The sequence below is a fragment of the Hippocampus bargibanti genome, linkage group LG11, assembly GCF_051943395.1.
Source record: "Hippocampus bargibanti isolate YZ-2025 linkage group LG11, ASM5194339v1, whole genome shotgun sequence".
NCBI lineage: Eukaryota > Metazoa > Chordata > Actinopteri > Syngnathiformes > Syngnathidae > Hippocampus > Hippocampus bargibanti.
In genome coordinates this window covers 6,725,679-6,744,514 of record NC_142744.1, presented here as the reverse complement: position 1 = coordinate 6,744,514, position 18,836 = coordinate 6,725,679, and the positions used below count along the sequence as shown (strand labels likewise).

Sequence of the window (18,836 nt, the reverse complement as noted above, 5' to 3'; positions counted from 1 at the left end):
AGCATTTGCCTTTTGTACAGCTGCCCCCATTTCGAGCTCAGATAACTCCAGACCCATATAATTTAGGAATTATTTTTTTCTGATGAAAGAAGAGAGTCTAATGTTTCTTACGCTGCATGGAATGTTTATGTAGTCTAAAAAACTCAATATTCTGTGGGACCTGGAATCTGAGTGAAAATAACAAAAACCCTGGCACTGGAGTGGACACATTTTTGCACATCGTATGGCAGTAAATGAGTCCATTGTCTGGGAGCAGACGTTACGCAGTGCAAAAATTCTGTATTTCCGTACGGTAACGCACTACAGTATTATCTAGCTGGCTGTCTATCTATCTAGCTAGCTATCTATTTGCTCTCTAGCTGGCTGGCTGTCTATCTAGCTCGCTATCTATTAGCTAGGTAGCTGGCTAGCTATCAAGCTAGTTATCTATTAGCTAGCTTGCTAGCTAGCTTTCTATCTATTTGACTTATTCCGGGTTGAGTGAACGCTGGCGCGAGTGGCTGCTGCTGCTCACCCACACAAAAACCTATCCTGTGACTGGAAAGTCACCTTGAAAGTTTTGAAAGGCGCTTATAAATGAAATGTATTTATTATTATTACAGTAAAGTCTCGTTATATCGATATTCAAGGGAGTCCGAAAAAATATCGATATAACCGGGACTATCGATATATCCGACCCTGTTTGCATGTAATTTTCTCTGTGCGTGTATAGAAATAGTATCGATATAACCGGGACTATCGATATATCCGATATCGATATAACAAGACTTTACTGTATTATTATTATTATTGTTATTATTATTCTTTTCCTTTCGGCTTTTCCCCTTCAAGGGGTCGCCACCGCAAATCAGTGTCCTCCATCTTTAGAGGTTTGATCCGAATGTTTGTTTTGGCCAAGCTTTTACGTCGGATGCCCTTCCTGATACAACCCTCTGTATTTATCCGGGCTTGGGACCGGCACAAGAAGACTTATGTCCCTTTGTGGCTACAGAACAAGCAACTCACTCAGTCATCGGCATAGCAACATTCAACAAAGCAAAAACTATACTCACCATTCAGCTCTAATGGTAATCATTACTTTACAGTATGCCTATTTTGCTTGATGCAGTGTTTATTTGCATGTGTTTTGTCAACGGTATATATTATTATTATTATTATTATTATTATTATTATTATTATTATTATTATTACTGTATTAGGGGTCACCTTCAATAAATTCTCCATTTTAAAACAGTTTTCATGCATCGGGCGGTGCTTATAAGGCAGATAGAATAGAAGCTACAAAAGTGGCTGTGGTTGTGTTATGCATCCACTAGATGGAGTTAGACTAAAAGAATTACAATACTATACAGTAAAGTCTCGTTATATCGATATCGGATATATCGATAGTCCCGGTTATATCGATACTATTTCTATGCACGCACGGAGAAAATTACATGCAAACAGGGTCGGATATATCGATAGTCCCGGTTATATCGATATTTTTTCGGACTCCCTTGAATATCGATATAACGAGACTTTACTGTACATCTTTATTGATACAAAGCATTCACAACATTTAAAAATACTACATCCAAGAAATCAAAATGTCGATCCATATATAAGGCGCACTGTCGGCCAATTTGAATGCGTTTACAAGAGAAACAGTTAAGAACTTTAGCCTCAACGGTTGAATCTCCTCAATACAAAGCTTGCCAAGCCCCAAGAGTTTTCACCCATCTGTTGTTTGCTGTAGTTTTCAGCCGCAAATTGAGGACAATGTCAGACAGATGGGGGACATCTTGGCCCAGGTCAAAGGTCAGACCGTGCCGGCAAATGGCAGCGTGGTTCAGGAAGCAGATAATGTTCTGCAGCCCATCATGGACTTTCTGGATAGCAAGTGAGTCAGGCCGGGCATCCAAGAGTATTTTTCCCATCACGGCACGATGCTAACCAGAACTTTTTTTTTGCGCCGCAGCCTTTCGTTGTTTGCTAAAATCTGCGAGAAGACGGTTTTGAAGAGAGTGCTGAAGGAACTGTGGAAACTGGTGATGAATACCATGGAGAAAACCATTGTGCTTCCAACGCTTACTGATCAAACGGTGGGTTGACTTCTACTCTATCGAACTTCCAAATTCATATACGATGAGGCCCCGTGAGGAATTATTTGAGGAACAAAAAAAAAGAAAAAAAATGTTATATATTCTGAATACAGTGATACCTCGGTTTACGAACCCGTTGGCTTACGAACTATTCGGTTTACAAACGTTACATTTATGAAAATTTTACCTTGGCATATAAACTTTTTTCGTACACGGAGCTGCCTCAGTGAGTGATGTGTCGTTCGCGAACGAGCCCGTTCTTCTAACAACAAAATGGCAGCCGACTGTTTTTGTCCTCTATTCCCCGCCCCCAGTCTTCGGTTAAAGCCACGTGATTGGTCAAGAACGCAGCAGTGAGGGGGTGGGGGGTAGTTTAAACATTAAAGAGACAGGCAGACGACAGTGATCGAGTTTCAACTTTGATAGTTCAAAGGCAGAGTGTAGACTGCAAGGTTAAAATATCCCATCAATCAGGCTCCACAAACAACCCGCACAAGCCATCTGTACACTTAATGCAAAAAGCTATCAACCCAGCTAAACAGAACACAATTGATGAGGATCTAGATAAAATTATCACAGAAAAAGCACCTACAAGGGATCATTCCTCAAGATGGTGAAAGAAGAAGGTTTCGTTCCTCATCAAGAGTTTAATGCTGATGAAACCGGCCACTACATTCCATCAAGCCATCAACGACCATCACAAAGGTAAATAAAACGACTTTATTATATAGTACAGTTTATTTATTTAATTATAATACCATAGCACATTTATTATACATAAAATAAGGTATATTTTGTGTAGTTTTAAGGCTTAGAAAAAATGGAAATTGGAAAATTATGTTTTATGGGGACCTGGGAACGGATTATTCTCATTTTAATGGTTTCCTATGGGAAATTAATTTTTGGGATGCACACTTTTCACCTTACACACTGTCTGGGAACCAATTAAGTTCGTCAGCCAAGGTATCACTCTACATTTCTGTTTTGATGTCTGAATTTGACATCTCATTTTTTTTCCTGCCATTTTTCCAAAGGGCACTCAGATGATCTTCAATGCTGCTAAGGAATTGGGCCAACTTTCCAAGCTCAAGGTAACAAAGGCGACATCCAAAACACAGGATGTCAGCACAGTAAACACTCGTCCCTTTTGCAGGAGCACATGGGCCGAGAGGAGGCCAAGGCTTTGACTCCCAAACAGTGCGCCGTCATCGAACTGGCACTGGACACCATAAAGGTACTTACGGCCCTTCGTACGAATAGACTTACAATTACCAAATTTAAAATGTTCATCTCATATTTGTATTTATTTTTTTGCATAGCAATACTTCCACGCCGGCGGCGTAGGGCTAAAGAAAACCTTCTTGGAGAAAAGTCCAGACCTTGCGTCTCTGCGTTATGCCTTGTCCTTGTACACGCAGGCTACGGACAAACTCATCAGGAAGTTTGTTCTTTCCCAGCATGCTCAGGGTACGACAGATGTCATGTTGTCACGTTTCAGAAAGACTCATTAGCTTTTTGCTAGTATATAAAGCAATAAACAAATAAATAGATATATAAATAATTAAATAAATAAACACAAATAAATAAAACACTCATGAATAAATAAAACACAGATATCAATAAACATTAATTCATTCATAAATAATCGATAAATAGGTAGGTAGGTAGGTAGGTAGGTAGGTAGGTCGGTAGGTAGATAGATAGATAAGTAAATACGTAAATAAATACAAACATAAATAAGTAAATAATTAAATATGAACCTAAATAAATTACAAAATAATTTAATAAAACAGATTAAAACACACAAATAAATTAATAAAACGCTTAACTAAATAAATAGATAAATAAAAACATAGATTTGTAAATAGATAAATAAAAACATTAATTTATTAGTAAATAATAGATAAATAGATAGACAAATGAATGAATGAACAAGTAAATAATTAAATAATTACATATAAACATAAATACATTAATAAATTAATAAAAACACTTAAATAAATAAATAAAAATAAAATCATTTAAATAAATAAATAGATAAATACAAAAATAGATTTGTAAATAGATAAATAAACACATTAATTTATTAGTAAATAATCGATAAATAGACAAATGAATGAATAAACAAGTAAATAATGAAATAATTACATATAACCATAAATAAATTAATAAAAACACTTAAACAAATAAGAAAATAAAAATAAAATCATTTAAATAAATAGATAAATAAAAAAATACATTTGTAAATAGATAATAAACATTCATTTATTAGTAAATAATAGATAAATAGACAAATGAATGAATGAACAAGTAAATAATTAAATAATTACATATAAACATAAATAAATTAATAAATTAATAAAAACACTTAAACAAATACATAAATAAAAATAAAATCATTTCAATAAATAAATACATTGATAAATAAGCAAATAAATAAATAGGTAAAGTCTCGTTATATCGATATTCAAGGGAGGCCGAAAAAATATCGATATAACCGGGACTATCGATATATCCGACCCTGTTTGCATGTAATTTTCTCCGTCCGTGCATAGAAATAGTATCGATATAACCGGGACTATCGATATATCCGATATCGATATAACGAGACTTTACTGTACATACATAAATACATACATAACAACCTCAAACTGTGTCCTTCCAGTCCACGGAGGCAAAGGGATCCGCTACACGGCAAATGAAGATACACCACCAGAGAAACGTATGTTTTGTTTTTTATTTTTTGGGGGTCTGGGTCTCATTGGCAACTGTTCACTAAAAAAAGGAAATCTGATTACGTTTGCAGCATCGGGGGTGGATGCAGTTGGAGAAGTGGTCATGCACGTGGACATTCTACCTCAGCCGAATGGCGAGCACAAGATCAGTATCAAAGGTAAACTCGGTCTTGATGTTTGGCTTGTCTTCCCCAATTGGCGCACCTGAAAGTAACTGAGATTGTCTTTTATTTCCAGTGGTGGCCGCTAACGACTTGAAATGGAGGGCGCAAGGTTTTCGGCCTTTCGTGGAGGTTTACATCATCGGCCCTCACCTTAGTGACAAGAAACGGAAGTTTGCAACCAAATCCAAGAACAACAGCTGGTCCCCCAAATTTAATGAGAGCTTCCAGTAGTGAGTATCAAGCTTGATTTCAATGAGATGACGCAGTCAATATATTTCAGGGTAGTACCATTCCTTTTTTTTTTAATATGTCCTTTACAGCAAGGGTGTCAAAGTCATTTTTTTGCCGTGGACCACATTGTAGTTACAGTTTCCTCTCGGGGCTGTTCTGAATTTGGGGAAGACATTATAATGTTTCATCCCCTCCACATATTACATTTGAGCGCACAACAAATGAATGAATAACAAGTTTTCAAATCTCAAGTCAAAAATAATGACTGTTATTGTGGTTTACATACGACAATTTGAAATTTTGGTTCAGAGTTTAGCAAGCGTCACGTCATTTCACGAGTTTGATTGGCTTTCGCGGGCCAAATAAAATTATATGGTGGGCCAGATTTGGCCCCCAGGCCTTGATTTTGACACCTTTACTCCTGTTGCATAGTCTTGATTTTCTGTTTTGTCAAAATTGTGAATGTAAAAAAAAAGTGCTTTGGCCCCATCTTATGGCATTGGGGTAACAAGGAACTATGTTGCCATGAGGGAAGGAGCTTCATTCAGTCTGGTCGGTTTTTTTTACCATTTCTGGTCAAAAAGTAGCACTTTATTATTTATTTTACTTATTTTAAGACATTTGTAGGCAATTACAGTAAAGTCTCGTTATATCGATATTCAAGGGAGTCCGAAAAAATATCGATATAACCGGGACTATCGATATATCCGACCCTGTTTGCATGTAATTTTCTCCGTGCGTGCATAGAAATAGTATCGATATAACCGGGACTATCGATATATCCGATATCGATATAACGAGACTTTACTGTATAAAAACTTTACTTCCCTATAAAAAACAACTTTTTCAAAATGTATTTTGAAATTTTATTATGCATGCAATTACATTTTTTCCATAAAATTCACAATATTTACAGAAAAAAAATGATTTAAAAATAAATCGTAAATCGTAAAAAAATGTTTTCATAAAAAATAACAGGGAGCTTAAGGAATTTTTTTCAATCAAAACCCGAGGTCAAATTTCACAATATTCACAGAAATAAAATATTTAAAAATAAATAGTGAATCGTAAAAAATATTGGTGTAAAAAAGGGGGATTAAAGATTTTTTTAATCACAATCCGCAGTTAAAATTCAGAATGTTCACAGAAAAAAATGATTTAAAAATAAATAGTGAATCATAAAAAATGTTGGTGTAGAAAAAAATTAAAAAAGGACATTAAGGATTTTTTTAAAATCAGAATCCGCAGTCAAAATTCAAAATATTCATTGAAAAAAAAGATTTAAAAATAAATAGTGAATTGTAAAAAATGTTGATGTAAAAAAGAAAGATTAAGGCTTTTTTTATAAAAAGCCGCAGTCAAAATTCACAATATTCACAGAAAAAAAATATTCAAAAATAAATAGTGAATCGGAAAAAATGTTGGTGTAATAAAGAAATATTAAGGCTTTTTTTTATATAAAGCCACAGTCAAAATTCACAATATTCACAGAAAAAAAAATGATTTAAAAATAAATTGTGAATTGTAAAAAATGTTGGTGTAAAAAAGAAAGATTAAGGCTTTTTTTAAATAAGAGGCACAGTCAATATTCAAAATATTCACAGAAAAAAATGATTTAAAAATGAATAGTGAATAGTAAATTTTTTAAATCAAAATCCGCAGTCAGAATTTGCAATATTCACGGAAAAAAAATATTTAAAAATAAATTCTGTAGTGAATCATTAAAAATTTTGTTGTAAAAAAAAAGAGGGAGATTAATTTTTTTTAATCAAAAGCCGGAGTCAATATTTACAGAAAAAAAAAATATAAATAAATACTGAATCGTAAAAAATGCTGTTGTAAAAAAGAAAAAGGGGAGATTAAGGTTTTTAAAAATCAAAAGCCGCATTCAAAATTCACAATATTCACAGGAAAAAAAAATATTTAAAAATAAATAGTGAATAGTGAAAAAAGATGGTGTAAAAAAAGGGAGATTTAGGATTTTTTAATCAAAAATCGCAGTCAAAATTCAGAATGTTCACAGAAAAAAATGATTTAAAAATAGTGAATCATAAAAAATGTTGGTGTAGAAAAAAAGAAAAAATGACATATTTAAAAATCAGAATCCGCAGTCAACATTCAAAATATTCATAGAAAATAAATATTTAAAAATAAATAGTGAATTGTAAAAAATGTTGGTGTCAAAAAGAAAGAGTAAGGCTTTTTTAAAATAAAAAGCCACAGTCAAAATTCAAAATATTCACAGAAAAAAAATGTTTTAAAAATAAATAGTGAATTGTAAAAAAATGTTTGTGTAAAAAAGAAACATTAAGGCATTTTTTAATAAAAAAAAAGCTGCAGTCAAAATTCAAAATATTCACAGAAAAAAAATGATTTAGAAATAAATAGTGAATCGTAAAAAATGTTGGTTAAAAAAAGGAAAAAAAGGGAGATTAAGATTTTTTTAAATCAAAAGCTGCAGTCAAAAATTCACAATATTCACAGAAAAAAATGATTTGAAAAAAATGGTAAAAAAATGTTGGTGTCAAAAAAGAAAAAAAGAGACACTCTGGATTTTTTTAAAATCAAAAGCCACAGTCAAAATTCACAATATTAACAAAAAAAACATTTTAAAAATATATTGTGAATTGTAAAAAAATATTGGTGTAATAAAAGGGAGGATTCCGGATATATTTTTTTTCTTAATCAAAAGCCGAGATCACACAAACACTATTTGCGGACTTTGCCGCGTCTGGTTTTCAGCTCCCTGGGCACCGAGGTGGGTCCCGAGAGCTACGAGCTACAAGTGTGCGTGAAGGACTACTGCTTCGCCCGCGAGGACCGCACGGTGGGCATGGCCGTGCTGCAGGTGAAGGACATCGCCAACAAGGCCAACGTCACCTGCTGGCTGCCGCTGGGCCGCCGCGTCCACATGGACGAGACGGGTCTGACGGTCTGCGCATCCTGTCGCAACGCAACAATGACGACGTGGCCAAAGAGTTTGTCAAACTCAAGTCGGACCAGCGCTCGGCCGAGGAGGGCCGCAGCTGAGGGGGGATCGACGGGACCTTAATACGTGCGGTACACAAGCACACGTCTGCAAACACGCCGCTGTAAATACCTTTGCTCACATTTTTTTTTTTTTGCAATATCCAGCCCCGAATATCTTTCTACAAATTCATATTTCATTTTGAGAACATTTTGGACACATTAGCTTCAGGTTAGCCACCATTATGATACCAGCGTCTGACTTTTTTCTACAACCAACACTTAAGACGTGAAATGGTGACGAGACACATGACGAGTGGAAGGATGACCACTTTTTGCACTTTTGCCTCCTTGCATATTCAAGGAGAGCCTCGCTATGCTATGCGACGTCTGTCTCTGTGTTTGCGCTTTGTTCTTCCACGCCTGCCCCCCCCCCCCCGTGTATGTGTAAAGTGGATCTCGAGGGTGCCAGTCTGAGAGTAGCTTTGTTCTGTTAAAAGGGGTGTCCAAGAGTTTTGAAAGGCGCTTATAAATCAAATTTATGAATTGATGAATTGATAAATTTATAAATTTATAAAAAAATTATAAATTTACACATTTATACATTTATAAATTTATCAATTTATAAATTTATAAATGTATAAATTTTTAAATTTATAAATTTATAATAATTTATGTATATGCTCTATTAATAATAATAATAATAAATTTATAAATGTATACATTTATTATTATTATTATTATTATTATTATTATTATTATTATTATTATTATTATTAATAGAGCATATACATAAATTATTATTGTTATTATTATTATTAAAGTATATAATTAAATTATTATTAAAGCATATACATTTATTATTATTAAAGTATATAAATAAATTATATGTTATATGTTTTGACAGGAACCCTACTAATCCGAGATCAGCGTCCATTTCTTGTGTCCAGTACAGTCTTTGACGTCCTGCATGTTGACCCCTCCTGCTAACACTGTGACCCCCCCTCCCCTTCCCTCCGCTGTAACCATAGCAACAAAATCACCTCCTCCCAAGTGAAATGGCTGCCTCTCCAACATTTGCCCGGCGTGAGCATGATGCGTTTCATTTGGGATTTGACTCGAATCCATTGTGTGATTAGAATACACAAGCGTTGGAGCACATTAACTGAACGGTGGTACCTTGGCGTACAGGTGATAAGCTGTCACTTTTTTGTGTGTGTGGGGGGGGGGGGTAGTATTTATTTATTTTAGGAGCAAACTTTTACACTTGAACTTCAGCCTCCCCGCCACTCAACGGCTGGAACGACATCTGTCCGTCAAAAATCCAAGAAGCTGTTGTATCTGAAGGAAGTGTAACCAAACGACAACCACTGTAGCAAATAAGAGAAGCTTTTTATTTATTTATTACTTATTATCTATACGCTAGCTATTAGCCATCTATTCGCTAGGTATTAGCTATCTATTCGCTAGCCATTACCTATCTTTTCGCTCGCTAGCTAGCACACTTTCTATTTGAGTTACTTCCGGGTTAAGTGAAAAAAATAATAGGGTATTGTATGAAAAACTGAATAAAATGTTAAAAAACAACTTTTTTTAAAATACAACTTTTTGAAATGAAGTCCAATTATTATTTGAAACTTCCGGGTTGAGTGAACGCTGGCACGTGTGGCTGCCGCTGCTCACCCACAGAAATGCGCTGGGTCCGAGAGAACAGTAATTTCATCTGTGCTGTATGTCATGCATATTAGCATATTTGACAATAAAGCTGACTTTGACTTGACTTATCCTGTGACTGTAAAATGACCTTGAGAGTTTTGAAAGGCGCTTATAAATGAAATTTATTATTATTATTATTATTATTTACATTATAATCCTTCCTTTTATTACGTATTTTTTTAAATAACTATTTTTATTATTCAAGACACAATGTATCAATAGTTTGTATGTTGGAACGGATTAATATTCTTTCTATTCATTCCAATGGGCGACGATGATTTGAGATGAGTGTTTCGTGTTGAGCACTCAGGGGCATCATATCAAATCGCACGTCAAGGTACCACTGCACTTCCAAAAAGGGCTACCAGACCCCCCCCCCCCCACCCCGCCATCCCCCAAAAAACCGATAACCTTTACTCTGCCATACAAACATGGCCACCGTGCATTTAGTCTAGGTTGTCGCTGCGCAAAAAAAAACGACACTTCTGAGATTGTAAGCAATACGAATGCGCCGTCGATCCACGCAAGAACTGAGCGTAATCTAAAATGCAGTCCCCACTATTTCCTCTCTCTTTGGTCTGTTTTTCTGTGAACTTATGATAGATGGAAAGTGTTTATGTCCTTAGACAACTATTTGCCTTGAGAAGGACCCACTTTGCACCAACCGGAGCTCTTATTTGATTTTTATTTGAAAAACAAGCCATCAAGAGTCGCCGCCAAGCATTTTATGAGCTAATTTATGTCCACTGCAAAAAAAAAAAAAAAAAAAAAAAAAGGTGGGCTAAGATCCACCGCCGTAGTCCACAGCATCCTTCGTGTGGTCCGATTGATGTCATGATGTCAGACTGTGACCAAACCCTGCTGTCCGATCACGTTGTTTCTACCGCAATATAACCACAATGAATGCTATTCACTGGAAGAGAAACAAACATCTTTTAGGCCCATTGTCTATAACGGGGTTTCCCAAAAGTATATTTATTATCATTATTATTTTTTGTTCTCTTTGTTGATTTATGATTTGTGTTATTTATTTCTTTATTTTTACTCCCAAATGTATATTTAAGGAAAAGAAGAAGCGATCTCGCTATCTATCTAGCTATCTAGCTATTCGCTATCTATTAGCTAGCTATTCGCTATCTATTAGCTATCTATTAGCTATCCATCTAGCTAGGTGTTAGCTATCTACGGTATTCACTATCTATCTAGCTAGGTAGCTATCTAGTTAGGTAGCTATGAGCTATCTATTAGCTATGTATTAGCTAGGTAACTTTCTATCTATTTGAGTTACTTCCGGGTTGGGTGTACACGAACGCGTCTGACTGCCGCTGCTCACCCACAGAAAACCTTATCCTGTGACTGTAAAGTGACCTTGAGAGTTTTGAAAGGCGATTATAAATTAAATGGATTATTATCAATTTGCTAGCTATTAGCTATCTAATTAGCTATCTATTGGCTATATAGCTATCTTGCTATCTCTCTTGCTAGCAGCTATCTATTAGCTAGCTAGCTAGCTATCTTTCTATCTATTTGAGTTACCTCCGGATTGAGTGAACGCGAGCGCGTCTGACTGCCGCTGCTCACCCACACCCAAAACGTATCCACTGACTGTAAAGGGACCTTGAGAGTTTCAAAAAAGTGATTATAAATTAAATGTATTACTATCTATTAGCTATCTGCTAGCTATCTAGCTATCTAGGTAGCTATCTATTGGCTATTTCGCTATCTTGCTATCAATCTAGCTAGCAGCTATCTATTAGCTGACTATTAGCTAGCTATCTTTCTATCTATTTGAGTTACTTCCATGTTGAGTGAACGCTAGCGCGTGTGGCTGCCGCTGCTCACTCACAGAAAAACGTATCCTGTGACTGTAAAGTGACCTTGAGAGTTTTGAAAGGCGCTTATAAATGAAATTTATTATTATTATTATTATTATTACTATTATTATTATTATTATTATTGGATTGGATTTGCCTTTATTAGTCTCTCATTGGAGAAATTATTATTATTTATAATTATTATTATTATTATTATCTTTGTTTATTTATGATTAGTAGTATTTATTTATGTTTTTAGTTATTTTTGTCCAGGAATCAAATTACATGTTTGTTTTGGGCCAGTTTTGAATATTTTAACAGATTTTTTTTAACAATGAAATAAAAATTGTTACGTGAACATTACTCTGCTTTCATACCAACATTTAAAGTGACAATAAATATAGACAATAAATATGTCTTGTCTGACCTTTAGAAAAAACAATCCTTTGTCATCATGACATGGGTGCGCTAACGGTACCAACACAGTGTTCAAAAGCAACCTCAATTTGGGAAACCCTGATCTCAAACCATACTCAATTCTTTTTTTTTTTTTTTTTTTTTTTGGAAGAACGCGTGCGGTCGGTGATGTCGTCTTCATGCGTTTGTCATTTCCGCCTTTGAAAACTCAGTTATGTCAAGTTGCAATCTGTACAGAAAAAGAAACTGAGGGCTTGATCACCCGCTTCATGTTGTATACTGTCAATCACGCGGCAGTCCCTGCTCAAGCACAAATGGCCAAGTCAGATGACACACATGCATGCATGCGTGCACGCAGACATGATGACCACCCCTGTGAATTGAAAACACAAATGCATGATGGGAATTTTAATGTGCCAGCACGCATTCCCTTTTTTCTAAAAAAAACAAAACAATACATTTTAATGATGAATCATCCACGTTTGTTTTCATGTTTATGAATATGTCAACTTTGAATGTAGTGAGAACACAGAATTCGCATGAGAGGATTATTTTCTACTAAGGATGTTTCTAATTGGTTTCCTATCATAATTGATGTTTCTGATTGATTGGACTAGAATGCAGCCTGACTGATCTGCTTCCTATTAAAAAAGACATTTGTGTCACAGTCTGACTCTGGTGGTTTTTTTTCCTCTATCCCATGGGTTGGGAACCTATGGCTCACGGGCCATATATGGCTCTTTTGATGATTGCATATGGCTCGTCGATAAAACTAAATACATATTCTCGCCTTTTCGCTGTTCATTTCCTGTTGGGGCTGCAGTTGGCGGAAAGCGCAATTTTCCGTGCGTGCGTGCATGCATGTTTGCGTGCGTACGTGTGTGTTTGTGTGCGTGTTTATTTGCGTGTTTGTTTGCGTGCGTGCGTGTTTGCGTGCGTGCGTGCGCGTGTGTTTGCATGCGTGCGTGTTTGAGTGCGTGTTTGTTTGCGTGCGTGTTTGCGTGTTTGTTTGCGTGCGTGCACGCGTGTTTCCGTGCGTGCGTGCATGCGTGTTTGCTTGCGTACGCGTGTGTTTGCGTGCGTGTTTGTTTGCGTGCGTGCGTGTTTGCGTGCGTGCGTGCGTGTGTGTTTGCATGCGTGCGTGTTTGTTTGCGTGCCTGTTTGCGTGCGTATTTGCTTGATAAAATAAATCTTAAGTCATAAAAGGTCACATTATTGTCTGGGATACTTAGGTAAGCAAATCAATTGTAAAAATAAAAATGTCTAAAAAGTTTTTTTTTATCTTAAAAATGAGCTAATGACATGCAAATGGTTCATTTACAAATAATTATACAAGTTTTTGTTCTCAAAGAAGCTAGTTTGCTTTAAAAAAAACAAGACACCGATGATTGTTCCGATATTTACACACACAGGTACTTCTGCTGACATGGTTTACATTTTGGTTCAGCGTACAAAAAGAGAATTAAAGCAAAAAATAGGCGAATAGGGGGGTGGGGGGGGTGGGCCGCTTGAGTGGCGTCTCCGCGCCCTGCCCCCCTTTTGTTGGCGAGGCTTGTCTTTAAATCCCCCACCACCCTCTTCTAGTAATTGGATTACTTGCAATTTGATTACTTGTAATCTGATTACTTGTAATCAGAATACTAATAATCAAATTACAAGTAATTACATTACAAGTAATCAAATTACAAGCAATCTGATTACTGATCATCAGATTACAAGTAATCTGATTACTTGTAATCTGATTACTAGATTACAAGTAATAAGATTACTGTAATCTGGTTACAAGTAATCAGTTTACAAGTAAACACCATATATAGAAAGCGTTTTTATCTGAAAAAAACGTCCATGTATAGTAAGGCGTTTTTTTTGCCGAAAAAAGACCATGTATGTAAGGTGTCTTTCACAGAATAAAACACCAAATAGATAGTAAGGATAATAAGATTACGAGTAATCTGATTACTAGTAATCTTCTTACTTGTAATCTGATTACTTGTAATAATCAGATTACAAGTAATCTGATTACTCGTAATCCGATTATTAGTAATCCGATTAGTTGTAATCGACAGTATTCTGCAATAATCTAAATACTTGTAATTTGATTACATGTAATCAGTTTACAAGTAATTAGATTACTGCAATATGGTTACAATAATAAGATTACAAGTAAACACCATCTATAGAAAGTGAAGTAATCTGAGTACATGTAATCAGATTACAAATTATCAGATTACTGTAATCTGGTTACAAGTAATCAGATTACAAGTAAACACCATGTATAGAAAGCGTTTATAGCCGATAAAAATGACCATGTATAATAAAGCATTTTTAGCTGAAAAAAAAATATGAGTAATCCGATTACAAATAATCCGATTACAAGTAATCATATTACGAGTAATCAGATTACTAGTCTGATTACTAGTAATCCGATTATTTATAATCTGAATATTTGTAATCCGATTACTTGTCTGATTATTAGTCTGATTATTAGTAATCGTATTACAAGTAATCGGATTACAATAAACAGATTACATGTAATCGTATTGCTGCAATCATATTACAAGTAATCAGAGTACAATTGATCAGATTACTCGTAATCAGATTACAAGTAATTAGATTACAAGTAATCAAATTATAAGTAATCTAATTACTTGTAATCTGATTACAAGATTACAAAAAATCAGATTACTATAATCTGGTTGCAAGTAATCAGATTACAAGAAAACATGTATAGAAAGCGTTTTTATCTGAAAAAAAAACGTCCATGTATAGTAAGGCGTTTTTAGCAGAAAAAACGACCATGTATAGTAAAGTGTCTTTAGCAGAAAAAAAATATAGAAAGGATAATAGTAATCAGATTACTAGTAATCGGATTACTAATAATCTGATTACTAGTAATATTATTATCATATTACCTGTAATCTTAAAAATAATCAGATTACAAGTAATCAAATTACAAGTAATCGGATTACTAGTAATCAGATTACTAGTAAACGGATTACATATACACTGATTACAAGTAATCTAATTACATGTAATGTGATTACTAGAATACAAGTAATCAGATTACTGTATCAGTTACAAGTAATCAGAAAACTGTAATCTGTTACAAGTAATCAGATTACAAGTAAACAACATGTATACAAAGCATTTTTAGCTGAAAAAACAACCATGTATTGTAAGGCGTTTTAGCAGAAAAAAACAACCATGTCTAGCAGAAAAAACACCAAATATATAGTAAGGATAATAGTATTCAGATTACAAATAATCCGATTACAAATTGTCCTATTACAAGTAATTTGATTACTTGTAATCAGATTACAGTAATCCGTTTACTAGTAATATGATTACCAGTAATTGGATTATTTGCAATCTGATTAATTGTAATCTGATTACTTGTAATCAGAATACTAATAATCAAATTACAAGTAATTACATTACAAGTAATCAAATTACAAGCAATCTGATTACTGATCATCAGATTACAAGTAATCTGATTACTTGTAATCTGATTACTAGATTACAAGTAATAAGATTACTGTAATCTGGTTACAAGTAATCAGATTACAAGTAAACACCATATATAGAAAGCGTTTTTTAATCTGAAAAAAACGTCCATGTATAGTAAGGCGTTTTTTTTTTCCGAAAAAAGACCATGTATGTAAGGTGTCTTTCACAGAATAAAACACCAAATAGATAGTAAGGATAAAAAGATTACGAGTAATCTGATTACTAGTAATCTTCTTACTTGTAATCTGATTACTTGTAATAATCAGATTACAAGTAATCTGATTACTCGTAATCCGATTATTAGTAATCCGATTAGTTGTAATCGACAGTATTCTGCAATAATCTAAATACTTGTAATTTGATTACATGTAATCAGTTTACAAGTAATTAGATTACTGCAATATGGTTACAAGTAATCAGATTACAAGTAAACACCATCTATAGAAAGTGAAGTAATCTGAGTACATGTAATCAGATTACAAATTATCAGATTACTGTAATCTGGTTACAAGTAATCAGATTACAAGTAAACACCATGTATAGAAAGCGTTTATAGCCGATAAAAATGACCATGTATAATAAAGCATTTTTAGCTGGAAAAAAAATATGAGTAATCCGATTACAAGTAATCCGATTACAAGTAATCATATTACTAGTAATCAGATTACTAGTCTGATTACTAGTAATCCGATTATTTATAATCTGAATATTTGTAATCCGATTACTTGTCTGATTATTAGTCTGATTATTAGTAATCATATTACAAGTAATCGGATTACAATAAACAGATTACATGTAATCGTATTGCTGCAATCATATTACAAGTAATCAGAGTACAATTGATCAGATTACTAGTAAACGGATTACTGTAATCTGATTACAAGTAATCAAATTATAAGTAATCTAATTACTTGTAATCTGATTACAAGATTACAAAAAATCAGATTACTATAATCTGTTACAAGTAATCAGATTACAAGTAAACAACATGTATACAAAGCATTTTTAGCTGAAAAAACAACCATGTATTGTAAGGCGTTTTAGCAGAAAAAAAACAACCATGTAAAGTGTCTAGCAGAAAAAACACCAAATATATAGTAAGGATAATAGTATTCAGATTACAAATAATCCGATTACTAGTTGTCCTATTACAAGTAATTTGATTACTTGTAATCAGATTACAGTAATCCGTTTACTAGTAATCTGATTACCAGTAATTGGATTATTTGCAATCTGATTAATTGTAATCTGATTACTTGTAATCAGAATACTAATAATCAAATTACAAGTAATTACATTACAAGTAATCAAATTACAAGCAATCTGATTACTGATCATCAGATTACAAGTAATCTGATTACTTGTAATCTGATTACTAGATTACAAGTAATAAGATTACTGTAATCTGGTTACAAGTAATCAGATTACAAGTAAACACCATATATAGAAAGCGTTTTTATCTGAAAAAAACGTCCATGTATAGTAAGGCGTTTTTTTTTCCGAAAAAAAACCATGTATGTAAGGTGTCTTTCACAGAATAAAACACCAAATAGATAGTAAGGATAATAAGATTACGAGTAATCTGATTACTCGTAATCTTCTTACTTGTAATCTGATTACTTGTAATAATCAGATTACAAGTAATCTGATTACTCGTAATCCGATTATTAGTAATCCGATTAGTTGTAATCGACAGTATTCTGCAATAATCTAAATACTTGTAATTTGATTACATGTAATCAGTTTACAAGTAATTAGATTACTGCAATATGGTTACAAGTAATCAGATTACAAGTAAACACCATCTATAGAAAGTGAAGTAATCTGAGTACATGTAATCAGATTACAAATTATCAGATTACTGTAATCTGGTTACAAGTAATCAGATTACAAGTAAACACCATGTATAGAAAGCGTTTATAGCCGATAAAAATGACCATGTATAATAAAGCATTTTTAGCTGGAAAAAAAATATGAGTAATCCGATTACAAGTAATCCGATTACAAGTAATCATATTACTAGTAATCAGATTACTAGTCTGATTACTAGTAATCCGATTATTTATAATCTGAATATTTGTAATCCGATTACTTGTCTGATTATTAGTCTGATTATTAGTAATCATATTACAAGTAATCGGATTACAATAAACAGATTACATGTAATCGTATTGCTGCAATCATATTACAAGTAATCAGAGTACAATTGATCAGATTACTAGTAAACGGATTACTGTAATCTGATTACAAGTAATCAAATTATAAGTAATCTAATTACTTGTAATCTGATTACAAGATTACAAAAAATCAGATTACTATAATCTGTTACAAGTAATCAGATTACAAGTAAACAACATGTATACAAAGCATTTTTAGCTGAAAAAACAACCATGTATTGTAAGGCGTTTTAGCAGAAAAAAAAACAACCATGTATAGTAAAGTGTCTAGCAGAAAAAACACCAAATATATAGTAAGGATAATAGTATTCAGATTACAAATAATCCAATTACTAGTTGTCCTATTACAAGTAATTTGATTACTTGTAATCAGATTACAGTAATCCGTTTACTAGTAATCTAATTACCAGTAATTGGATTATTTGCAATCTGATTAATTGTAATCTGATTACTTGTAATCAGAATACTAATAATCAAATTACAAGTAATTACATTACAAGTAATCAAATTACAAGCAATCTGATTACTGATCATCAGATTACAAGTAATCTGATTACTTGTAATCTGATTACTAGATTACAAGTAATAAAATTACTGTAATCTGGTTACAAGTAATCAGATTACAAGTAAACACCATATATAGAAAGCGTTTTTATCTGAAAAAAACGTCCATGTATAGTAAGGCGTTTTTTTGCCGAAAAAAGACCATGTATGTAAAGTGTCTTTCACAGAATAAAACACCAAATAGATAGTAAGGATAATAAGATTACGAGTAATCTGATTACTAGTAATCTTCTTACTTGTAATCTGATTACTTGTAATAATCAGATTACAAGTAATTTGATTACTCGTAATCCGATTATTAGTAATCCGATTAGTTGTAATCGACAGTATTCTGCAATAATCTAAATACTTGTAATTTGATTACATGTAATCAGTTTACAAGTAATTAGATTACTGCAATATGGTTACAAGTAATCAGATTACAAGTAAACACCATCTATAGAAAGTGAAGTAATCTGAGTAC

At 33.4% G+C, this 18,836-nt stretch overlaps 1 protein-coding gene across 1 annotated transcript in view; it reads left to right on the top strand.

Annotated features, from left to right (window-relative positions):
- The window catches only part of LOC148891334 (protein unc-13 homolog A), a 36,741-nt gene extending 27,991 nt beyond the window's left edge, over positions 1–8,750 (top strand). The window contains 10 exon segments of the mRNA XM_089009162.1: positions 1,736–1,879; positions 1,958–2,081; positions 3,116–3,172; positions 3,235–3,315; positions 3,401–3,548; positions 4,747–4,803; positions 4,888–4,974; positions 5,054–5,210; positions 7,954–8,141; positions 8,144–8,750. Coding sequence (XP_088865288.1) covers positions 1,736–1,879; positions 1,958–2,081; positions 3,116–3,172; positions 3,235–3,315; positions 3,401–3,548; positions 4,747–4,803; positions 4,888–4,974; positions 5,054–5,210; positions 7,954–8,141; positions 8,144–8,241 — 1,141 coding nt within the window. The 3' untranslated portion in view covers positions 8,242–8,750.
- Positions 8,751–18,836: the final 10,086 nt, after the last annotated feature.